General features: G+C 36.0%; 3 protein-coding genes across 5 annotated transcripts; all 3 read left to right on the forward strand.

The window, feature by feature from the left end:
* Positions 1-744: 744 nt before the first annotated feature.
* On the forward strand, positions 745-3,584 carry LOC121980991 (heat stress transcription factor A-2b-like). Its single transcript, XM_042533286.1, has 3 exons — positions 745-915; positions 1,428-1,715; positions 2,839-3,584. Exons 2-3 carry the CDS (start codon positions 1,506-1,508, stop codon positions 3,553-3,555), a joined length of 927 nt encoding a protein of 308 aa, XP_042389220.1. The 5' UTR covers positions 745-915; positions 1,428-1,505; the 3' UTR covers positions 3,556-3,584.
* Positions 3,585-4,459: 875 nt separating this feature from the next.
* Positions 4,460-13,866, forward strand: LOC121980992 (peptidyl-prolyl cis-trans isomerase CYP63-like). 2 transcript variants are annotated; one of them, XM_042533287.1, is made up of 14 exons: positions 4,460-4,728; positions 6,892-6,988; positions 7,095-7,149; positions 9,410-9,498; positions 9,742-9,766; positions 9,855-9,893; positions 9,993-10,110; positions 10,270-10,430; positions 10,501-10,858; positions 10,955-11,094; positions 12,082-12,304; positions 12,378-12,722; positions 12,799-12,879; positions 13,335-13,866. In XM_042533287.1, exons 2-14 carry the CDS (start codon positions 6,911-6,913, stop codon positions 13,675-13,677), a joined length of 2,055 nt encoding a protein of 684 aa, XP_042389221.1. In that variant the 5' UTR covers positions 4,460-4,728; positions 6,892-6,910; the 3' UTR covers positions 13,678-13,866. The 2 variants fall into 2 exon arrangements, with proteins under 2 accessions (XP_042389221.1, XP_042389222.1); XM_042533288.1 differs by having other exon boundaries at positions 4,461-4,728; positions 10,510-10,858.
* Positions 13,867-14,479: 613 nt separating this feature from the next.
* On the forward strand, positions 14,480-16,975 carry LOC121980993 (transcription factor bHLH7-like). Of its 2 annotated transcripts, XM_042533290.1 has the most exons (8): positions 14,480-14,753; positions 14,839-14,919; positions 15,472-15,582; positions 15,799-15,864; positions 16,030-16,095; positions 16,311-16,385; positions 16,503-16,712; positions 16,800-16,975. In XM_042533290.1, the coding sequence occupies exons 1-7, from the start codon at positions 14,505-14,507 to the stop codon at positions 16,704-16,706; spliced, it is 852 nt and encodes a 283-aa protein (XP_042389224.1). In that variant the 5' UTR covers positions 14,480-14,504; the 3' UTR covers positions 16,707-16,712; positions 16,800-16,975. The 2 variants fall into 2 exon arrangements, with proteins under 2 accessions (XP_042389224.1, XP_042389223.1); XM_042533289.1 differs by having other exon boundaries at positions 16,503-16,975.
* Positions 16,976-23,739: the final 6,764 nt, after the last annotated feature.

Genomic DNA, 23,739 nt, shown 5'->3' on the forward strand with positions numbered 1-23,739 from the left:
ATTCGGTCAAGTTGCATAAACCACCCAGCAAATATGTAATTGTATTTCATACAAAATGGTCCTTGCCCTGTTGGTTACATCTGCGAACATGAGCCTGATCAACAAGATGACTTAGAAACCGGCTTATGGCTTGATTTTAGCTCAAAATTGGCTTGTTTGAGTTCGTACCTTAAATGATAGTTTTTTGAGTTTCGCATATCTTGTGTAAACATTGGCCTTCTTTTAGAAAGAAGTATTAACAAGAAGGCCAGAGCGGCGGATCAGAACTGAGCACAGCAACGACAAAGAACAACCATACACAAGTATCCTTGTAGACCTTGCTAGTTATTGAACGGAAACAACTGCATCAACCTGTTTGATTTTTCGCAATCATCATCTTCGTTGTCATCATTGTCAAAAATGAGTTTGTCGGAAGTCCGGACTAGACCGTGTCACTCCTTGTTTACTTAGTGGATAAATAATAGATAAATTTAATAAACAATTAGATGTGCCGCATAATAACAATTGAAATTGAGCGAATTAAAAAAAAAATCTTTTATTTTTCTAAATTTTTTGTCATGCTAAAGAATGAAAAATTAGCCTAAATTATCTGAAAAAAGATCTCATCGTAGTTACCCCACTCACCGACCGCTTCCAGAATCTTCTACCGTTTCCGTTGCTTTCTGGTGGCGCGCTATGAAGATGACACCTGGGTCCTCTAGAAACTTCCATTCGTCACTCCTATAGCTCTGGAATCTTCTATTACAAAGGAGGAGAATTGCTATTTTGCGGCATCCCCTTTCTCTCCTCCTGGCTCATGACGCTTACGCAAGCAACTCTCCGGTTTCGATCACTCTACCTTACTTCAGCGCACTATGGAAGAGAGCTAAGCGATCCTAAACCTGCATTTTGTTCGACTCCAAGCAGGAAGATTTGGTAAATTCAATTCTTTCGTTCGTCAGGATCATTCTCTCCCTTTTGTTCTCCATGTTTTTCTTCTGGAGAACCGATGACTGTTGTTAATCCTCACTCTTTTCTTTCGGTTTGGTGGCAATCATGATAACTGCTGCCTCATTTTCGTCGGGATCCCATTCGTCACGTCAAGCTCTCTGCTTGTATTGTTTCTTCAATTTGTTCTTTGCAAAGCGTTGTCTTTCGGTTTTTTTCTGCTGATATCTTGCTAATCTAATGGCGTAGAGGACCGACGATTTTGGTGGTAAACCTACAGATGTTTCTGTTTTTGATTCGTTCAACTTTCACATCAGGCTCACTGTTTATCGTGCTTCTCCATTTTGTTCTTTGCTCGCTGCCTTTGTCGGCTATTATCTTCGAATTAAAATTGCATCATATTCCTGTTGTAAGCAAAATTTCTGCTATAAAGGGAGCATTTTGCTTCCCGTTCTGAGCTTGCCTCTCTATCTTCAATCTGTATTTGTCGTTCTGTGAAGACGTTGAAAGAGGAGCTCCATGATTTCTCTGATGCATGCTCTGGTTCCGTCGATGGCGCTGTGGATCCTCCTAGGCCAATGGATGGGTTGCATGATGTCAGTCCGCCGCCGTTCCTGACGAAGACCTATGAAATAGTTGATGATGCCAGCACCGACCAGATCGTGTCATGGGGCCCTGCCAACAACAGTTTTGTTGTCTGGAATCCTCAAGCTTTCGCAATGACTCTTCTTCCAAAATATTTCAAGCACAACAACTTCTCCAGCTTTGTGCGGCAGCTAAATACCTATGTAAGTGTTTTGAATGTAGCACATTCAGTCTGCTACTTAACTGTTATCTGTAGATGAATTTGTTGTCAACTTAAAATTTAGGCTGTATTCATTTTTCTCTGTTATCTTATCAGCTATTTGTTACTAAAATCTTTTGCATGTGTATGTGTTGTATCCCACATTTCTGTTTACCATTGGGTAGGGATTGTATGAAAAAGGAAGTCAGTAGTGTTTTGAGCTTCAACACTCCGGTTTTCTCGGTTGTCAACTTGAAATTTAGTCTGTTTCATTATGCTGTGTTATCTTATCAGCTATTGTTACTAAAATCTTGTGTGTGTGTGTGTGTGTTGTGTATCCCTGATTTCTGTTTACTATTGGGTAGGGAATGTATGAAAAAGGAAGTCAGTAGTGTTCTGAGCTTCAACACTCCAGTTTACTCGGTTGTTTACTAATTGCAGTCTCCATGCACAAAATAAATGCTTGACAGTTGCAATCATCTTTGTATTTGGCTGAATGGTTTTTCATTTAGAATAGAGTTGAACTTGCAGTCAAATGGTAATAACATTGAGAATACTTGTGCACTGATTTGGTTTATGCTGAATTCTTCTGTCTTTTCATTGAAGTTTGTTTTCTTTTGATCAATGATATTAGATGTGTTCACCGGATAAGAAGATGTCTTCTGTATGTTATTCTTTAATGCATAATCATCCTTGTAAAGCTTAAAGTGTGAACAACAAATAATAGAATACTTGGTTTGGCAAAGAAGTTGACTCCCTCTCTGTTAGCTTTTCTTCCAATCTTGAGTTGTATTGTAATACAACTTGAATTGGACATGAAACTATGTTATCTGCATCCTTTTCTTTTTGTATTCTATGTTCAGTTCATTTTGGAGGAAAGTTGGCAACAATGGTTAGCTTTCCCCACTGGAATTGCAAAAAATCTAGCTTGCCACTTGCTTTGTAGAACATTGGATCTCCCTCGTAATTGGTGTGTTTTTGAACAGTAAATTTTTTTTTCCCCCGAAAGAGGCTTCTTAGCAGAGTTCATCAAGTTTAACTCCACGAAAACTATATTAATTCCTGATATTAGTTGGTTTCATTCACCATGATTCTCACTAGTCATGTTGGTATATTATTCGGGGCAGGGCTTCAGGAAGGTGGATCCTGATAGGTGGGAGTTCGCAAACGAGGGCTTTCTGAGAGGCCAGAAGCATCTTCTCAAGACCATAAAGAGAAGAAAACCAGCTTCTCATCTTCCTTCACAGCAGCCTCTCGGTTCATTCCTCGAAGTCGGAGAATTCGGACTCGAAGGCGAAATCGACAGGCTGAAGCGCGACAAGCAGCTACTGCTAACGGAGCTGGTGAAGCTGCGGCAGGAGCAGCAGAACACGAGGTCCCGTCTCAGAGCCATGGAGGAGAAGCTGCACCAGACTGAGCAGAAGCAGCAACAGATGATGGAATTCTTGGCCCGGTTGATTCGGAACCCCAGATTCTTACACCAGCTGGTCGAGCAAAAGGAGCGTTTTAAGGAGCTCGAAGAGGAGATATCAAAGAAAAGGCGACGTCCGATCGACAGAGCTCCAGAGAATGATGCCGGAACTAGTATTACGGTCAAAGCTGAAAACGACGATCCACAGGACTTCCATGTGGAGGAACAAGCATTGGGTTTGGGCGACTTGGCCCTGGAGATGCAGGGACTGGTGAGTGAGGACGATTACCAAGAACAAGTGAAGCTGTCGGAACTCGAGTTAGAGGGGGATTTGAATGTGGAATTTTGGGAGGATCTGTTGAACGATAGGATCGATGGCCGCAACGAGGATGATGTGAATACTTTGGTGGACAAATTAGGTAAAATTTCTTAGTTCAGCCAGTCCCTGACAGGATTTCATCAGGACTTCATCTGTTGTAACTCTCTAAACCCTAAACCTTAAATCTTAAACCATCCAATCCAACACGAGTTTCAAATGAACACCAACTTGAGAACTAGAATGAACACCAACTTGAGAACTAGATGACTCAAGGATGAAAAATTCTTGAGTCATCTAGTTCTCAAGTCGGTGTTCATTTAAAAAAAAAATTCAATCCGACCTACTCGAATTGACATCCCTAATTTCAGATCATCTAAATCTCAACGGTAATTTATCAAATGGTGCATCTAAGATTTTGAATTGAGTGTATATCATTTTGGTATTTATCAAAAGAAATATTATTTTTTAAGTGCACTTTCAATTTTACCTAAATTTATTTTTTTTTAATTTTTTTCTTAATATTTTTTTTTCTCTTCTATGTATCATCAAGAAAAGAGAGAGAAAATAATTGAAAAAATATAAAAAATTAAATTTATTAGGAGGATAAAATGTGAAGTGCACTCGAAAAAGATATTCTTTTTGATAAATATTAAAGTAACATGAGTTTGTCTTTTCAGAGTGATGCATGAGATGATGTACAGAATAGTACAATGATTAAGATATGAAATATTGTTATATAAAATTTAGAGTCAAAATTCAATAATATCTTTCTCTATACCTTAATTATTTATATTAATAATTAATAGTTATGGGTAAAGAAATTGTCGTTTACCACAAGAGAGATATTGAGCTCGATTGAACGATAGGAGTCATCGTAATTTCTGGATTTATTTGACGAGTTAAATGTGACATCAGACCGTCTAATTGAATTGATCTGGATATCTGATGTAAACAAATATTAATACATTGAGGGTTGAATTGAAAATGTCCCAAATTAAAAACCCTAATAAGCTTTTCTTTGTTTGTTCCCTCATCCTTCCTCTTTCGTCTCGTCGGTCTTTCCTACTTTGCTTCCGCGGCGGCGCCGCCACTCGACCTGCTTGTTCCGATGCACGTCTGAAGTCAATCGCCTCCGACGACCGCCTTCCGATTCCAACCCCGCGTCATCCATTCAATATTCCGACGCCGTCTTATTCCCATCGAGTCGTGGGCGCCCTTCTGTCCGACCATTTCAACGCTGCGGAACTCTCTTTTTGAGTGAAGGGATACTCTGCGTTATACCTCTAGGTAAATTGAAGCCTTAATTTTCCTCTGTACCTTGTGAGAATTTGATCCATACATAGCTGAATCCGGGGAAAACAAAACATCTAACGTGAAATAGCTATGTTCTTCTCGCCTATTAGTGCACATTTGGGAGCACGATCCATGCAGAATAGTTTCAGATATAGACGTCTGCAACACTTTCATCTTGCAACTGCCCTAACAGCCGTTGTTTTAGACCTATTTAGAGTTGATAATCCATGGTTTCGTTTCCATTTCCACAATTCTCTCTCTTGCTCGCATACCCCACTTGAGTCCCATGACAATGGCATTCTAAGAGCTAAAGCACATGAAGTTGCCATTGCCCTGTGTGGATCTCCTTTTTGTCTGTTGAAATGGGATCCACATCTGCAGGATAATTCCTTAATACGATAGATTTGAGCATTGACAGAATAGTTGTGGTGCTAGAGAATGTTCTTAACATGTCACCAGTTGTGTATACATATAATCATAGTGCCAGTAATCTAAACTGAACAACAGAATTTGCACTAGTTTAATTGAGAGGAGTGTCTAACAAAAAGGAAAGTAACAACATTATCCATCCCATGTCCTAAGAACACACTTATATATGGTCCAAATATGATGCATAAACTTTAATAAAAGAAAATTGATAATATACATAATAGATGCCAAAACTTTTATTCACATATAAACTTAAAGTGTCATGTTAGCTACACTCTATCTTGCGTCTTGCCATCTCAATGACTTCTTATTGACTCAAACTTATCACCCTCTTATTGATCTAGAGGCAAAAGGTAAAGGAAATCAGTAGGAAACATTGAGTAGAATTCAACAAGCATAATGGAAATGCTATAAGTTAATATTGAAGAATGCAACAACATCATTTAACCTACAACCCACTCAACCACATGAATGCAATACCACTGTAAATAATCACATTATCTCAACGGACAAACAGGAGTGAAAACAATACTAATGACTGATATAACTGCATGGGTTACAACTTTACCAACAGATGTGCAATCTACTTATACATCGACTTGTAAGTTAATAGCATGTAGGAAAACTGTGTTCTTCCTATACTTGTTGAGTGGCACCATGTATCACTCTAGATATGAATATATGACTACCTCATGACTCAGCAGTCTGTCATTGTTGTGTCCAACAACACTATAAAATCCACAGTGTAGAGTGCCCATCTGAATGAGAAATTATTTCAGAAATTTGATTTCTGATTTTTTTTTTTTTTAAAATAGTCATCTTACTGTCTTAATAACAATGATACAGAGTGAAACACAACTACCAGGTAGGGTGGAGTGACATGCTGTCTGTTAGATTGATCTTCAATTGCTTTAGAAGTTGGATTTCAGCAATTAGAAAATAGGTTAAAATGGTAACATCAAACATGTATTCTTATTGTCACATCCTTAAATTAGTGGTGGGGGAAAAACCTTGTCCAATAGATATATGAGCTAACTAAATCCGAACCCAAAGTTTTGATGATTTGGATTATTTTTTATCTAAGCCAAAATACAAATTAGCCATGCCCAACCCAAGTTTAATTATATAAAGATATAATTTACTCAAAATTTAATTATAGATCACCCATTATACTTATTAGTAATTAATCTGAGTCATTTATTCAATGAACTCTGTATTTATTGATAAGTTTTAATAATGTTAAATAATAATAAAAGAGTACCACTACACAATTAAGAGCCATATCATTTTAGTTTGGCCGTGGTGACTGATTATGGGTATACTTATAATTGTATGATACTAAATTTGTTTTTTTGATATCTTTTGTTAATTTATAAAATTAAAATTTTATTTTTACTGCATGAAGTACCTTTTCTTGTATTAACATTAGTAAGTAGTTTGATGTGACCTAAAAACTGATAATGTTTGATTCTACCCTATTTGGTTTTGGATACGGTTTTGGGTTAATATTCCTTGATCCGGACAAGTTAGGTTGGATCCAATTTTGTTTGAAAATTGACCTAATCCAGCACTTGATTCCCCTACCTTAGATATGATCTACGAGCAAGGTCATGAATTTGAGGCTGTAAGTTTATCTTTTTGGAAGCAATTTATAGAAAGAATGGTTGAGCTGGCAATAAATATTCTGAACTACTATTTTGAGAGGGATTTTTTGACAATTAACTGCAGCATTTTCAACTGAGGAAAAATGGCAACGAAGAAGAATCCTGTTGTTTTTCTTGAGATTTCGGTGGATGGAAAGCCTCCTGAGAGAATGGATATAGAGGTAGGTATTCTATTGGTTTTCATGACTGGGCTTACTTTTTTCAAAGATATTTGGTTAAAATGTCGCACCCTTTTGTCTTACCTTTTTTTCTCACTTGATTTTACAGCTTTTTGCTGATGTAGTTCCAAAAATTGCAGAGAATTTTCGAGCACTTTGTACTGGTATGTTCTCCATTACCATTTGAACTCTCTGTAATGGGATATTTACTAGCTTTTTTAATTGAATAAATATTAATCTGTGTTGAATATTCTATCTGGTGCATCTTTTCTTTGGCATGATCATACAAAAACAACAATCAAGCCTTATTCCATTAGGTGGGGTTGACTATATGGATCCTTTTACGCCATTGAGCTATCTCCTACTATATCATCATCTATACTTAAATAAATTTTATCTTTTTTTTTTTATTGTTAATCAAGTCTTTTTTGGTATATCTCTTTCTCGTTTGATATGTGTGTTTGTCATAGTTTCATATCACTTAACTGGAGCATTTATTGATTGTCTAAGTATATGTCGTACCATCTTAAACTTCTCTCGGAATTTTCTCTCAAAAGATGCAATTTCGATTTTTTCTCTAATGCTCTCAATTTTTTTATTCTGTCCATCCTCGTATGTCCACACATCCACCTTAACATCCTCATCTTTGCAACTCTCATCTTTTGCTCATGTGCTTGAGTCCCAACATTTAGTTCCATATAACATAACAAGTGTAACTGTAGTTTTGTAGAACTTTCTTTTAACATTTAGTTGCATACACCTTAAGTTTTAGAGGTACTTTACATTCACATAAAACACCCGACGCTCTTCTCCATTTCAACCATTTTGCTTATATTCTATGTAAGACATCTCTTTCAGTCCCTCTATCGTTTTGCAAAAATGATCCTAAATATTTAAAGCTCTTGGTCCCGGATAACTCATTATCTCCTATCTTAACAATTGTTTTATTACGTCTAATATTGCTAAATTTAAATTTCATATAGTCTGTTTTTATTCTACTAAGTCTAAAGTCTTTCCTTTCTAGTGTTTCTCGCTAAGATTCTAGTTTAGCATTTACTTTTTCACGTGTTTCATCTAGCAAAACAATATCATCTGCAAATAACATTCACCACGGTACTGTGTCCTGAATGTGTGTAGTGATTTCGTCCATAATTAGTGTAAAAAGATAGATTTAAAGCTAATCCTTGATATAACACTATCTTTATTGGAAATGTTTTAGTTGCTCCTCCTGAAGTTTATTCTGGTCATTATATCTTCGTACATATTCTTAATTAGTTCAATATATGTTATGCTAACACCTCTTTTTTCTAGAATTCTCCATATAATTTTCTTGGACTCTATCATAAGTTTTTTCTAAGTCAATGAATATTATGCATAGATCTTGTTTTTACTCCCGATATTTTTCATTTAGTTGTCTAAGAAAATGATTAACTTCTATTGTCGATCTTCCAGACATGAATCCAAATTGATTTTCCGTCACCGTGGTCTCCTTTCTTAATCTGTTCTATTACTTTTCCCCAAAGTTTTATGGTATTAATACCCCTATAATTTGCATAATTTTGTGCGTCTCCCCTATTCTTATATAAGGGAACTAGAGTACTTACCCTTCGATCATATATTTTTTTCGTTTTCAATATCATGTTAAATAATTTTATAAATCATTCAATACCTTATTTCTCTAGGCACATACCTCTATTAGAATATCATTTTTCGAACGACTTTTTCATTGTGCATCCCATTTAAAGCTTGTTGTACTTCTGAAGTTTAAATTCTATGATAAAACTTTCAATTTCTATACTTATTTCACATACTTAAATTACTTAAGTTAAGTTGATTTCCTAAATTTTTATTAAAAAGTTGATGAAAATACACATTCCACTGGTCTTTTATTTTTCCATCGTTTACTAGTACTCTATTACATTTATCTTTAAAAAATTTTATTTAGATAAGATATCTTGTTTTCCTTTCTCTCACTTTAGCTATTCTATAATTTTTTTTCACTTTCTTTTGTATCCAATTTTTGATATAATCGTTCAAAAGTTTCATTCTTTGCTTCATTCATAAATTTCACCTAATACTTGTACTCCTACCTTTTCCTTAAATATATTTTGCTTTCCATCTTTTACCTTTTACCACTTAATTCTAGGAGTCGGATATATTTTATTTCTATTGATATTATGCTTGAGGCGTATAATTAATTGAACATTTGCCATAGTTTTAATGCTGACTGGCAACCTAATGCAACCCTCCTCCTTTATTTGGGCTTGAGACCGGCCATGATTGGTTCATTGTGGGTGGAGTACAATATTTAGATAGTAGAAGATAATAAGGCTTTTCACTTATCTTAATAGAGTGATGAACCATGACATTTTATCAGAAAATATTCAAGGATTTTTTGAATTCATCGACTTTGGTTTTGTCTAGGAGAAAAAGGCATTGGAGCTTCTACAAAAGTACCATTGTGTTACAAGGGTTCAACCTTCCATCGAATTGTGAAAGGATTTATTGCTCAAGTACGTTTCTTTCACTGTTCATTGTTGCTAAAAAATAATATAGAAATGCTTTTCATATCAATTCATTGGGATGTATCCTGTGGATATTTTTTTGTTGGGTTGTTTCTTGCATTTGCATGTTAGTTATGAAAATATGTATTCCTATTCATCATTTTCAATGACTACTACAACTTGGTTTGATTTTTATAATAATGCCAAATAGTTGGTCGTTATCAATGGGAAATGATGTTTATTTTTATACAGGGTGGCGATTTATCAAGACAAGATGGTATTGCTTTGTTATGTCCAGGCTTCTACTTTCCATGTGACTTCTTGCTAAATATACTTTGAAAGCCCAATTAATGTGCTATTTCCAGGCATTGGTGGTGAGAGCATATATGGAAGAAAATTTCCAGGTATATGATGGGAGGAGAGGACCATATGATTTCTGACATGCTATTCTATATTTGTTAGTCATGGAACATGTTGTCCTGATGTCAATCTTTTCTGTATAGATGAAAATTTTAAGCTCAAGCATGCAGGACCTGGCTTTCTATCATTGGCAAGCTCCGCCCCCAACTCAAATGGATCTCAATTTTTTATTACCTTCAGGGCTACTCCAGAGCTTGATGGGTAACCCTTTCCTTTCTATGAACTTTATATGGACTATATCATATATGAAGATTTGGATTTTTGTTTACCATCTATTTAGCTGTGCAATGAAAAGGTTATTATGGCTGCTGGTGACTTTTTACCCCTGATTCTCACAAGATATATCTGGATGTTTTGCAGCAAAAATGTTGTGTTTGGGAAGGTACTAAGTAGTTCAGCATTATTGAAGAAGATAGAACATGCAGGTACTGAGAAAGGAAAACCCCTTTACATGGTAAAAATTGTTGATTGTGGTGAAGTTTCTGCTGGTAAGATTCAAGTTGCAGCAAGAAAAGAGAAGGGTAAGATCTGAAGCAAGCATGATAACACAAAGGAATGTGTGTTTTGTTAGTTTGTCTGACACATCTGTAGTTCTTGCAGAGAAGCTTAGAAAAGCCAGCTCAGATAGTTCTTCTAGTGATAGTTCTGGTGGAGAACAAAGGTCAAATCACAAAAGAACTGTTAAAGAGGAAAGAAAGAAGAGAAAGAGAAGATATTCATCTGATTCTTATAGTTCGGATGATTCTGATTCTGATACCTACTCATCTGATAGTGTTTCTAGTTCAGAGTCTGACTCATCATATACAAGTTCCTCAAGTGGTTCTAGGTATAAGAGGAGAAAGAGAACATTAAGAAAAAACAAAGATAAACATGGTAGAAGAAAGAATGATCGCAATAGAGATAGGCAGCAAAAAATTCACAACAACAGACCTACTCGTAAAGCCAAACGGTATGTTGGTTAATGTCAGCTCTGATATAAAGGTAATTTTATGTGCTACAAAAGACAGGCAATTTTTTTTTTAATAAAATGTGCTCCATTTTGTAGGAGCTCAATAAGTTCCAGTGATTCAGAGAGTGGAAGTACCAGCAATAGTAGCTCTGGTGGAGAAAAACCTAGTCCTCATGATAATATCAAGAACTTCAAGCAATCACCGCAGCATACTGATATCTCTGCTAAAAACGATGGTGCACAGTTGCTCTTTTGAAGTTCTTCTATCATATATGATTTATTTTCAGACTAAATTCTTTTGAATATGGCATCCGGCATCTTTCAATTTTCTATAATTTCATGCATTTTTATGTTTTTTGTTTGCTTTGTTATTGTTTGTGAACCCGGTAACAAATTCACTATTTTGGCCTTGCGACTTTCACTCTGTCCTTGCAGACACATCCTGTTATGACACCTGTACGGCATATAATAATCAATGCTTTGCAATATTTCCAAATTCTTGTGCTAATTAATGTCCACTTGATTTCTTATTTTTGTAAACGGTAAAAACTATTAATTATTAACTTGTGGTATGTGCCTTGCTTAAGTATGTCATTTGTTTGGTTCGCATCATTTAGGCAGATGATAAATCTTGTCATTATCTTTATGAACCAGCATATCTATATATTAAAGAACAACTTAATTTTACTTGAATATTATCAGTGAGATACTCTGTAAACTCAATGGAGGGATAAGATTTACGTAGTTGACCCCAAGTAGTTTGGATGGCTTGATCTTATGAACCAGCACAAGCACACTACTATCCCAAAAGCAAAGTGTCTTCCAAAGTCTCCAAACAAAGATCACGAGCTTGTGCTTCCCTTCATTCTATGTCCTATATTTTCTGGAAATAGAATGCTACTGCACAAATTTAGAGCCACCCAGTTTTTGGTTTAAACATGAACCTCAGTTTTAGCGACAAGGCATCCATTGTGTGCAAAATGCATGAAATAATTGTGACTTTGTATGACCAGATAATTGTGGGACTCACAATTGTTTTGATTGCAAATGTCTGATTGTACTTTCTGCACTTTAATTCTTGAAATAGTTTGGGTATTATATATTGTCTTTGTATGCTGACACTGTAACATGATATGATTATAGCCAGATTTTCCCCCCTTCTATCAATTGTTTATTGTCTTGGCTTTTTTGCTGAAAAGCTAATCACCTGGTACGTTCAATAGGAAGGAAACAATCTCTTCCAGCAGCATCAGTTAAACCAATAGCTACTGGAAATGCATCCAAAAGTGAAAGGATAGTAGATCCTGATGGTAATGCCTCACATGAAGCAGGACATGTTTCTAAAGAAAAGAGAGACTATCCAGACGTAACAAATCACTCGATAGAAAAATTTAATGAAAGGACCAAAAAACCTCCCAATTCAAGTGAGAGGTCAAGAAAATCCAGGTATTACTTGTTCATTAACTGGCCTCCGGCATTACTCATCTGTAATTTTCATTACGTGCAATTTGTCATGCAGGAGCCCGATCAAACCAAAAGAATATTCCATTGGAAGTCGTGGGGCTCTCCCAAGCATGGAGCGTACATCAAGCCTAACCAGAGCTCAACATTCTGGTGATGCTGACCGAAGTTTGGACAGAGGAATCAGCAGAAGAAGCAAAAGTCATTCGAGGAGCCCAAGGCGGGAATTAGATTCATCCAAAAAGCCATCGCCTACAGGTCCTCCAAAACGCATTAGGAAGGGAAGGGGTTTTAGCGAACAGTATGCCTATGTACGGAAGTACAGGACACCATCACCAGAGCATTCTCCTATTCGCTCCCACTACTATAGAGCCCGATATGAACTTGGAAGAGAAAGAAATAGGTATTTGTCGACTTAAAAAACCTGCTTGAAGCTTGGGTAGATTTTTAATGGACAGTGACGGGAGTCCATCTTGTAGGTACCCAAGACGTCCATTCTATGCTGATCGTTCTCCGGTAAGACGTTACCGAGGCTCTCCAAGAGGCAATAGTCCACCCGGGTATTTGCTGCGTACACTCTTTCTATTAGTCTTGCTTTTAGATCTGATTTTTAGCCTGATTATTGCTTTATGTTGTTTGAGTTTGTTCTATGGAGTCGTTGAAACTATAGCAGAGAAAACAAATGTTCTCTATCTATTATATCAGAGGAAAAATATTTGCACAGATTGGTTGGAATTGGTCATTCTTGAGAAACCGTGAGTCTCATGAAGATTGTAGGAGTTTTGAGAAAACATATGGCTAAACGAATTATCTAGGAATTATTTTGATTCTTCCGGAAAATGGCTGGAATCTATCAAGCACACACATGAAGTCACAGCTACCGTACTGCACTGCTAATTTTAATTGCTCAACTTCGACTTCTAGCTTAGCCGTTTTGTTAAGAGAAAATGATTAGAACTTGTACTTGAACTGGCAACTAACTCAAATTCACTTTATGATGTCATCGTATTTTTAGATACCGCACCAGAAGGGATCGAAGCAGGAGCTTGTCACGTAGCCCTATTCGCGGCCGGCAGAGGGATCGGAGCCAGAGCCGAAGACAAAGTCGAAGCCCTTTGGACAGGCAGAAGCCTGCTCCGAGCAGTCAGCTTGAATCTCGCCTCGGTCCTCAAGGACATGATTTTCGCTTTGCTAGAGAGCAATCAAGATCAAAGAGCCCTAGCCTTTCGAAGTTTAGATCTGATGCAGGACGTGCATGCACTGCCGACAAGGGAAGATCTCGAAGCACCTCTAAATCCAGCAGCCCTAACGCAGCCAATGGACTGGTTGCATATGGAGATGGCAGCCCCAATAAGTAGCTTTCGGGCGAAATCGATGTTGCAGTCTATGTTATCATTTTGTTTCTCCAGAATTGTCAATTTATTATATTTGCTTAGAAACCAGTTGTCTGGGACTCGAAGTTTTCCTGCTCCCTTGGTGTTGCTAAGTTCGAACTGAGTTTGGATGTTTTTCTTTCTTGCTTCTCCGTTATCCATCCTTTTCAGTTATTTGTGTTTTCCTCTAGCAATGTTCATTGATGTTTTAAAACACAAATCAAGGGATGCTCAGCTTGATTATTTGTTTGCTTGGTCATTACTTTAGCAGTTTATAAATATGACTAAGAATAAAAAAAATAATGATAATTTACCCACATTAGGAATTGAAACTAAATTTTATTATTTAACTCGAATTTAACTAATTGAGTTCCCCCACCCTATAACACGTTTTTCACACGTTGGCTTTCTTTTATTCTTCCTTTATATCTTTTCCTTTCTTTATATAATTAATGAGAAAACTCTAATTTTACCCTAAAGTTACTTGTTTTTTCAAAAACATCTACATAAATTTCAAAGCATCAATGTCAAAATACTTTTGAACTTTTTTATCATTTACCATCCAACCGCTAATGTTATAAAAATGACGATGAAATGATAATTTATAATTTTAATGAAATAAGATTATATATTTGTTACATCATTAACTTATTGTTAGTGATGTTATTAATTAGAAATAAGACAATGAGAATTTGCAAACTCTTAAACTCTACAGGGTAATGAAAAAAATAAGCAAAACCTGAGTGTTAAAATGAAATATTCCCTGGTTAATTCGTCGTTCGCTTTTAAAAAGCCGACCTTTGCCTCCGGCGATGGCAGCCATGGCGAACCAGCATCAGCCGCAGCAGCATCCTGTGGCCGTAAACGAAGATGAATTCTTCGAGCACATATTCTCCATGCCGACGTCCTACGCTTCTGTCGTGGAGGCCGGAGCACCACTCCATCGGAGTTCAGCGGACTCTGGCGGCGTCCTCCGGGGTGGCCCTTTCCCGCTAGGGCTTAGCTTGCAGCACGGCTTATCGAGCGCGAACCAGCCTCGCGAGGAACCCGATAGGAAGGCGGTGAGTGAATGATCGGTTCCCTTCCCTCGCTCCTCTTAGTTCGGATTTTTTATGTTTCCATTCGGGCTCTGTGGATCTGAAGCAGATTAGGGATGCGTTCTCGTCAGCAGGGCTGTTTACGCCTGGGTTAGAGCTCGTTCAGCCGCATCAAATTCGTTCTAATCCTGTAAGCTGACATATGAAAATCCCTCCTTCTATGAATCTTCAATCTTCAATTAGTATGCTTGTTCTACTTAGTTTCTCTTTACTTTGTGGATAAGATGGCTTCCTTTTTCCCCTGGGATTCTCCAAATTTGAAGTTTTCTACGAATTAATAAAGTTGAAATCAAGAGATTTAAGTAAGAAATAAAGAAAATGATCTCTACAAGCTATGTGATGTCTAGAAGCTGAAAAATCATGGATCTTTTCCTCGAGTTAGTGCTAGGGTGATGTTTGATTTAGCTGATACACTGGAAGAACACAAGGAATAATGCATCAACAAACAAAGATGTTTCCGTTCCAAGAACTAGGAAAATGTTTACTGAGCTAAAAATTCATTGTTTGCTGATCAAATCTAACATAGAATGTTTGATTCAGCTGCTTTTCCATTTCTATCTCATCTATCTAATTTTTCTCTCTCATATACCGGTTAATATTTCTGATACTCTTGTAGAATTTATATTTTTGTGAATCTTGTTCATTTTTAGCTTCATTGAGGTTATTTTTCAAACTTGTTTAGGCTTTCCACGGTCAAGTAAGACAAGGGGGGGTTGCCGTAATGCCACAACAACGTCCGAAGGTGCGAGCAAGGCGCGGCCAAGCCACTGACCCTCATAGCATTGCCGAGCGGGTAGGTTATGCATCTGTAACACAAATAGATGGCCTAAAATTTCTCACTAATTTTATTTGATTTTGCATCTCTTGCCATCATAGTTAACAATTCAAATTCTTTAGTTGTTTTACGTTTCTGGCTATCTAAAAACGACCTGTTACGATGATTTCTGCTCAAATAATTGGTCGAGTATTAGTCACTTAACCTGCTTCTTTTTTCTCCTTTGACCTGCAGTTACGTAGAGAAAGAATAGCAGAAAGGATAAGAGCACTGCATGATTTAGTGCCCAACATTAATAAGGTGAACAGACAAAATGCTTTCCTTTACAGTTGTGTGAAAATTGTCACGTCTCTATGTTTTAATTCTTTTGGTTCCATATGGTATCAGATTCAGAAATTATTTCTTTGAGATATATTATACTGATTTCGAGTTACTTTTGTTCACTGTGGACTTTTACCTGTGCAGACAGATAGAGCGGCCATGCTCGATGAGGTTTTAGATTATGTGAAGTTCTTGAGACTGCAAGTGAAGGTAAATATGCTTTAAAGTGGTCCTGCTGTAGCAACTGTGTTGTTCATGTTTGATCATTTCATATTAAGGCTTGCGGTTTCTCTAGTTCTTTTGGTAAATCAACAATACTAATTCTTTTATCAGTATCTTACCCATATTTGCGATAGTTCCTACAAGCTTATTTAATTTCATCATATATAGTTGCACAATCATACTGAAATCTTTTTCAATGGTAGGTTCTGAGCATGAGCAGGCTTGGTGGTGCCGGCGCTGTGGCTCAGCTGATAGCTGAAATTCCACTATTGGTCGAGGTAAAGTTCTTACATGCATTGGTCATGCTCTCTAGTTATTTTCTTTCTTTGTTTGTCGCATTTCGATGATAATTAATTACTTGATCTAATCTAACTGGCCCTTGCACTCTTCCTTAGGGAGAGGCAGTGTGGGAGAAGTGTTCGACTGACGGCACCGAGCGACAAGTAGCAAAACTGATGCAGGAAGACATTGGAGCTGCCATGCAGCTCCTCCAGTCGAAGTCCCTCTGCATGATGCCGATATCACTCGCCATGGCGATGTGCGACACGCACCAGCCTGAAGCCCAGATGCTCAAACCCAAACCCAACTCCCCTTCCTAGTCCAATGTAAGTCAGTCGTGACATATAAAGTTTCGACCACACAAGAACACCAATCATGGCCTCATTTATCTTCTTATCCTTTTTTTGTCAAAGTCGTATGATGCAAGAGCAAGGTAGAAAACATTCTGATTTGCGAATCTTCGGATGTGGTTTCGAGTGCTCTTGGCGTGTGGGGGACTACTGCTTTTTGCTGTAGTGGGCGGTGGGGTTGATCCTAAAAGGTGAAACTGATGATTAGAATTAACAAGTTGCTTCTTGGAAATTAAAAAGTTGAATGCTTGTCGACGATGATGGCTATGACTTTTCTTTTCTCCTCGTGAAGTGTTCTCCATCCACTCATTCAAATTCAGTGGCACTCTCTCTCTCTCTAGTGGGATCTATTATGTCATGTTTAGTGGGAAAACTAGAATAAAGGAGGCCTTCAGACGCAGATCGCATGAAAATCCCCTGTAAAGCACGACGCTACTGCGATTTAAATAATTCCAGCTGTTCGCGTGCAGCATTGAATCAACCGGCTTTTAGGGTAGCTTTTGCGCGAAATGAGGGCAAAAGCCTCCCTCCCCTTCTTTCGCACTAGTTTAATTTTTCAATGCTAGTGTGTCCCTTAAACCTCTCTCTCTTGCTGAAGTACGGATGTAAATAAATTAAACTATTTCGGGCAAAAGCCTCCCTGCTAGTGTGTCCTTTAAACCTCTCTCTGGTTGAAGTACGGATGTAAATAAATTAAACGGTTTATGAATTATTCGAAATTCGATTCGATAAAAAATTCATTCGAATTTATTTATTTATCTTATTAAATCGAGTTCGAATTTGATTTCGAGTTTGATAATTTTATCGAGCCGAGCTCGAGCTTAAGGATGTTCGACTTGTGAGCTCGCGAACATGTTTGTTTATAGGGTCGCGAGCTAAAAAAACGAACCTTAAAACAAGTTCTAAAACGAGTCAAAAAAAAATAAGTTCTAAAACGAATCTTAAAATGAGTTTTAAAATGAGTAAAAAAATTACCTCTAAAATGAGTCAAAACGAGCTCTAAAATGAGTCCAAAAATGAGCCCGAACTCACTTAACGAGTTAGACTCGTTAACTTTGATAATCGAGATAATAACAAGCCGAACTCGTATGGTTCGCGAGCTTGATAATTTTAAAACGAGCCGAGCTCGAGTCTTGTCATAAAAGTTCGATTCGAGCTCGAGCAAAGCTCGAACCCGAATATAAATTAAACGAGCCGAGCTCGAGTCTAATACTATTCGATTCGATTCGATTCGTTTACATCCCTATGCTGAAGCAATTGAAAAGGTTTCCAACCTTTATTGTGAACGACTTAATATTTACCAGATTTACATAAAAATATAACAAAGAATATGATATTTTAATTTGATACATTACATGTTGTATATAAAAAAACACACACTCGCATTCAGATGAAATCCAAACTAAACTGATAATTTAAGCTTAATTAAATTTCTAAAAGTAAATCAATTTTACAATCATCAAACTCCAGTTACAAACTCCTGAGATCAACTACGTGCCGTGGGGATACTCGCTCAATTGCTCACTGTTCATGGCTCATGAAGCAAAAAATATATACACATTTGTCATGATATCGAGTAATCATATGCAAAAACAATTGTCTAATGAAGATTGACGTGTATCAAACACTGAAGCACATAAATATTCTATCTCCCATCATCAAAATATTCACAAAGGTTACGACATTAAAAAAAATACGATGAGAGCCAATACAACAATTATAATTGGGAATGATGTTTTATCTCATGGTGAAAATTTGGTCGGCAGGACTCTTATTTAGCATGTTGCAGGAATAATTGTACAGAAGTCCAAGAAGCAACTAACAGTTATAAGGATTTGGATAAGGGTGTGGCTTCCGAGAGCAGCAATGAGCAAACTCGTTCTATACCTGCAAGTTTTGCCATGGTTAAGGAAAAAAGAAGAAAGGCCTTTTATGTTAGCTTTAAACGAGCCAAGGCAATCTAAATTTGAAAATGTTTAACTTACTAGGTTGTTCGAGCTTGTCTATCAAAAAATATATAGCAAGCTCAAGATTTTAAGGAGCTCCATTAGGAACCTGATTGTCATTCTAATCTAATTAAATCATTAATCCATTAAATAAAACCGGTAATGTACTCATTTTTAATATATTCAAAACTCTCGTCGAGCCAAGTATTGAATATTATGCTCATACAGCTTTACTTTTTAGAAAAGAAAAAGTACGGATACCTGATCGCGTATTGCTCCGATCAGCGTATCTTGAGACCCAGAAGCATGTACGTCTATCAAATTAGGGCATTGGAGAAGCCACTTCTCTAGTAAAGTTGCTGAATGTACGTCTATCAAATTAGGGCATTGGAGAAGCCACTTCTCTAGTAAAGTTGCTGAATGTGTTCAGTGTTAATGTTGTTGCTGAATGTGTTCAGTGTTAATGTTATTTTACTATCGTAAAGTCTGATGACAGACAGTATCTGGATGCAAGTGTGTGCACAAGTTCAGATTTAAATCATTGAGCTCTGGACAATTTAAGTACAGGGCCTGAATAAACTAGTGCAATAAAAAAAATGAAAAATTTTACATGCATCCCCGATCAAAACTTAAACTTTTGCATGTAGTCTCTATATGTAAAAATCTTTATTTTCTATCCCTAATCAAATATAATAGATTAATTTACCTAATTGTCTCTCATAATGATAGGTAAAAAATTTAAAAATAAATATAATTTTACTTAAATTCAACACATTAAATTAGAATTTAATATATTTTCTATCAAATTGAACACGATTTTTTTTCCACCTCAATTAGATGAAAATTATACTAAATTCTTTTTAAATAGTATTCAATTGGATGGAAAGTATATTAAATTTTCTTTAAATGATATTAAATTTAGAATGAATTATATTGAGTAAGAATAAAGCTATGCACAATTTAATATAAAATATACTCGATTCTATTTTAAAGTGCTGAATTTAACATAAATTATATTCATTTTTGAGCTTTTTGCATATAAAAAATATGAGAAATAATTTTGATAGAAAATATACTCAATTCTAATTTAAAGTGCTGAATTTAAGAGAAATTATACTTATTTTTAAACTTTTTTACTTAAAAAATATGAGGAGTAATTAGGTAAGAAAGTTGAAGTAAATAAAATTTTACATGTAAAAAATGGAAATAAAATTTTTTTAATATAGGGATTACATACAAAATTGAAATTGTGATCGGAGATTTTTATCCGATTATAGAATTCTGTAAACTAAAGACTGTAAATGCTGGAAAGTCTGCTTGTATTCTTAATAAAAAGTTAATCTATAAAAAAATTTATAAAAAGAAAGCACAAAGGAAGTTAAAACTCTCAAGAGTAAAAGGATAGTATAGAAGATTTAATTCGAGCACTTTTCAATCATAGAAGAATGGCAGCAATTCTTCGAGATAGACAAAAATAAGTGTGCAAGAATTTAATATCGAGATGTGTTGATTTTGCATTCACAACAAGTTAGATCAAAATCAATCTTTAACCAACCATACAATCAAATAAACTGATCATCAAAAGGGCTTATTCAAGATTCACCCTTCAAGATGATCAAAAGAAGTGTGCAACAATGTATATATGAAGATGTATAAATAGATCATCAAAAGGGCTAATGGAAGAGGAAACTTTGTCTAATTCAACTGATAATGCAAATTCTTTATGCATAATACTAATTTTTTTTCACTTCTTATCATAGATCGCTCAAAATTTTATCATTTTTTATCTCGAAAGATATCCCATTAGCATTCATGGGATGATTGTTCTATAATAGGATTTGAGCATGAAATTAGATGTGATAATTGTTCTAATTTTGAGATCGATAATTGAACACCAATGTAAATGTAAATCCTATGTTACTCATCAATAAAAATATAATCCTTGGAGGTATACAGTTTTTACCCCTAAGTTTTAATTCTTTATATTTATGAGTATTATTATGAATATAGACAGTTGCCCTCAGGGTCTCAGATGACTTAAATATGATTTTCTACATGTTTAATGTTTATATGGGGTAGATGAAAAGATTTAAAAGACACTCAATTAAATATATAAGTTGCTACTAATAATGCATTTTCCCAATAAGAAATTGACAAATTAGCTTGAACCATTATAGACCTAACCATATTTAGAAGAGTTCGATTTTTTCTTTCAACAATCTCATTTTGTAATAGAGTTCTTGAGATTGTTGATTGTCTAATAATTCCTTTATCATTACATATTGTCTTGAATTGATCAGACAATATTCATTCTCACGGTCAGTATGTAAGGTTTTAACTTTATGATCTAATTGATTCTCAACTTCGTTCAAATAATGCTCAAAGCAATATAATACTTCAAATTTATAAGAAATCAAATACACATGACCAATATATGTGAAATTATCAATAAATATAATGAAATAAGAAGCTCCATGTTTACCCTTCATATTCATTGAACCACAAATGTCTGAATGAATTAATTGTAACGGTAATTCAGTTCTAAAAGTCTTACCAAATGATTTCTTGGATGCTTTTCCAGCAAAATAATGTTCACATACATATAAGTTAATCTTATCACACGTGCCTAGTAGACCCTCTTTAGCCGATCTATGCATTCGTTTTTGTCCAATATGTCATAATCTAGCATATCAAACTTGAACATCAATATCAACATTACTAGTAAGAGCAATATTTGAAAAACAACTATCAATTCCATAATCAATATCTGGTTCTTCATCAAGAACTATGAAACCATTCGTTAAAAAATCATATCCAATTAACACAAAGTTAATAATAAGTTCCACACACCTGCTATAAAAATTCAAACTATATTCTAATTCAAGAAGACATTTAACATAAATCAAATTCTATTGAATTTCATAAACATAAAGGACATTATGTAGAAACAAGGTACGCCCACCATATAGGTTGAATTTGCATGTGTCAATTCCTTTGACTTCAATCCTTGCATTGTTTCCCATATATATCCAATTATTGTCAGCTAGTACCCAATGGTACTTTATGAATATATCTCGTTCACGAGCTATATGGTTTATTTCTTCTGAATCTATAGTCCACAAAGGATAAAAATTAGTTAACGACATTGTACTAGCAACATAATGCTCATGAATAGAAGATAAACATAGATCTACCTTTTTCGGCTTAGTACATTCCTAAGCAAAATGATCCTTTATGCCACAGTTATAGTAAGTTAGCTTGCTTTTAGGTTTCAATCCATGCTTCTTTCATTTAAATTTCTTCTTGTTTGAGCCTAGCCCAGCAGCAGCAACAACAATACCAGTTTCCTATCCCTTTCTCATCTTGAACTATTTTTTCTTATTCTTAGATCGAATAGAACCTTCAACCATAAAAGTCTGTCCAGAAATCCTTACGAATTCTATCTTTCCCGCCTCTAGTTTAACATGACTTGATATATCAGTGAAAATTTTGATATTTTCACAATGAGTAAGATTTTGTTTTATTATTTCCCAAGAATAAGGAAGGGAACAGATTACTACCTGAACGTGTTGTTCATTGGTTAACTTATGACCAATAATCTTTAGCTCCCGAATCATATTCATCATTTTCCTCAAGTGTTGGGTCATGGTGACATTAAAGTGCTTCTTTTAGCTATCAAACTTAATAGTCAACTGTTAACGCTTGCTCAGGCTCACTCCACTATTTTTCTCTCTAGGGCAACCTATATAACATGAGCCGATGGAAATTGTTCATACTCACACAACTAGGTCATCAACCATAGAATTAATCAATAATCCTTTAGTAGTAGACATCAAGATCATGTCTATGTTGTGATCCTTTAGAAGCATACTATGTGATCCTTGCTCTTCTTTGTTGTGGAGGCGTCTCCTTAGACTTCTCCTTGCCCCTAAGTGCCACTTGGCTCTTTTTCTTGGCCAATTTGGGGCACTTACTCTTGTAGTGCCCATGTTCCCTACACTCAAAATATATAATATGATTTTTATTTTTAATTGAACTAATTATACCTTCATGTGTAGGGATGACACTCGATCCTCCATTTGATTCTTCATGACTTTTGGAGGTTGCATCATCTACTTCTTCTCTTGACCCGGAAGTAGAAGCTTCTCCTTCTTCTCGATCCGGTGTAAACGAAGGTCGCTCTCCCTCAATTCTCGAGGTGGAGGTCTCTTCATCTTCATCCTCTACATAGAACAAAGAGTATGCTTCCTCTTTGCACTTCTCGTTGCATTCCTTTGAAGATGAGGTTTCTTGAACTTCTTCTTTGGGTGTTGAACATCTCTCAACTTCCGAATCCTCTTCTTCTTCCTTTTGGTCTTGATCCGATGAGTCACCCTCCTTTGATTCTTCTTGGTTTGGTATATTCTTCATGAAGCTTGACCAATTTGTTCCAAAGCTCCTTGGTATCCTTGAATTCTTCAATTTTCTCCAAGATGTTGCTTGGCAATAGATTGACCAACAATTTGGTCACTTTATCATTGGCCTCACATCTTTGGATTTGCTCTTGGCTCCACTTGCTCCTTTTGAGAATTTTGCCTTTTGAATTTGTTGGACTTCAAAGCCTTCCATTAAAGCAAACCATTGCTTTATCTCCATCATAAGAAAATTTTTTATCCTTGATTTCCAAGAATCGAAGCTTGTGAATATGAATGGTGGAGGCACCCTCGTGTCGAATCCGAATTCCATTTGAAGTGGAACCTTGATGAAATCTTTGACTTGATGAATTTCGGTGCTTCAACTTCTTCACCCTCTAGCCTTGTTGCCCCTTCCGGCGATGATTCTGGTAAAGAGCGATCTCGCTCTGATACCACTTGTTATGGTCGTTTGGTGATAGAGGGGGGTGAATAGCTCGTCACATGCTCGTTGCTTGCTTCTTTGATGATAATTTGCAGCGGATAGTCATCACAACAAGCTAACAATGGTAACAATAGGATTTACATGGTATTCACCTCAAGAAGAGGTGACTAATCCAAGGATTCACACGTGACACACATTCCACTAATGAAAACACTCCTTTA

Source organism: Zingiber officinale, chromosome 5A, assembly GCF_018446385.1.
Source record: "Zingiber officinale cultivar Zhangliang chromosome 5A, Zo_v1.1, whole genome shotgun sequence".
NCBI classification, from domain to species: domain Eukaryota; kingdom Viridiplantae; phylum Streptophyta; class Magnoliopsida; order Zingiberales; family Zingiberaceae; genus Zingiber; species Zingiber officinale.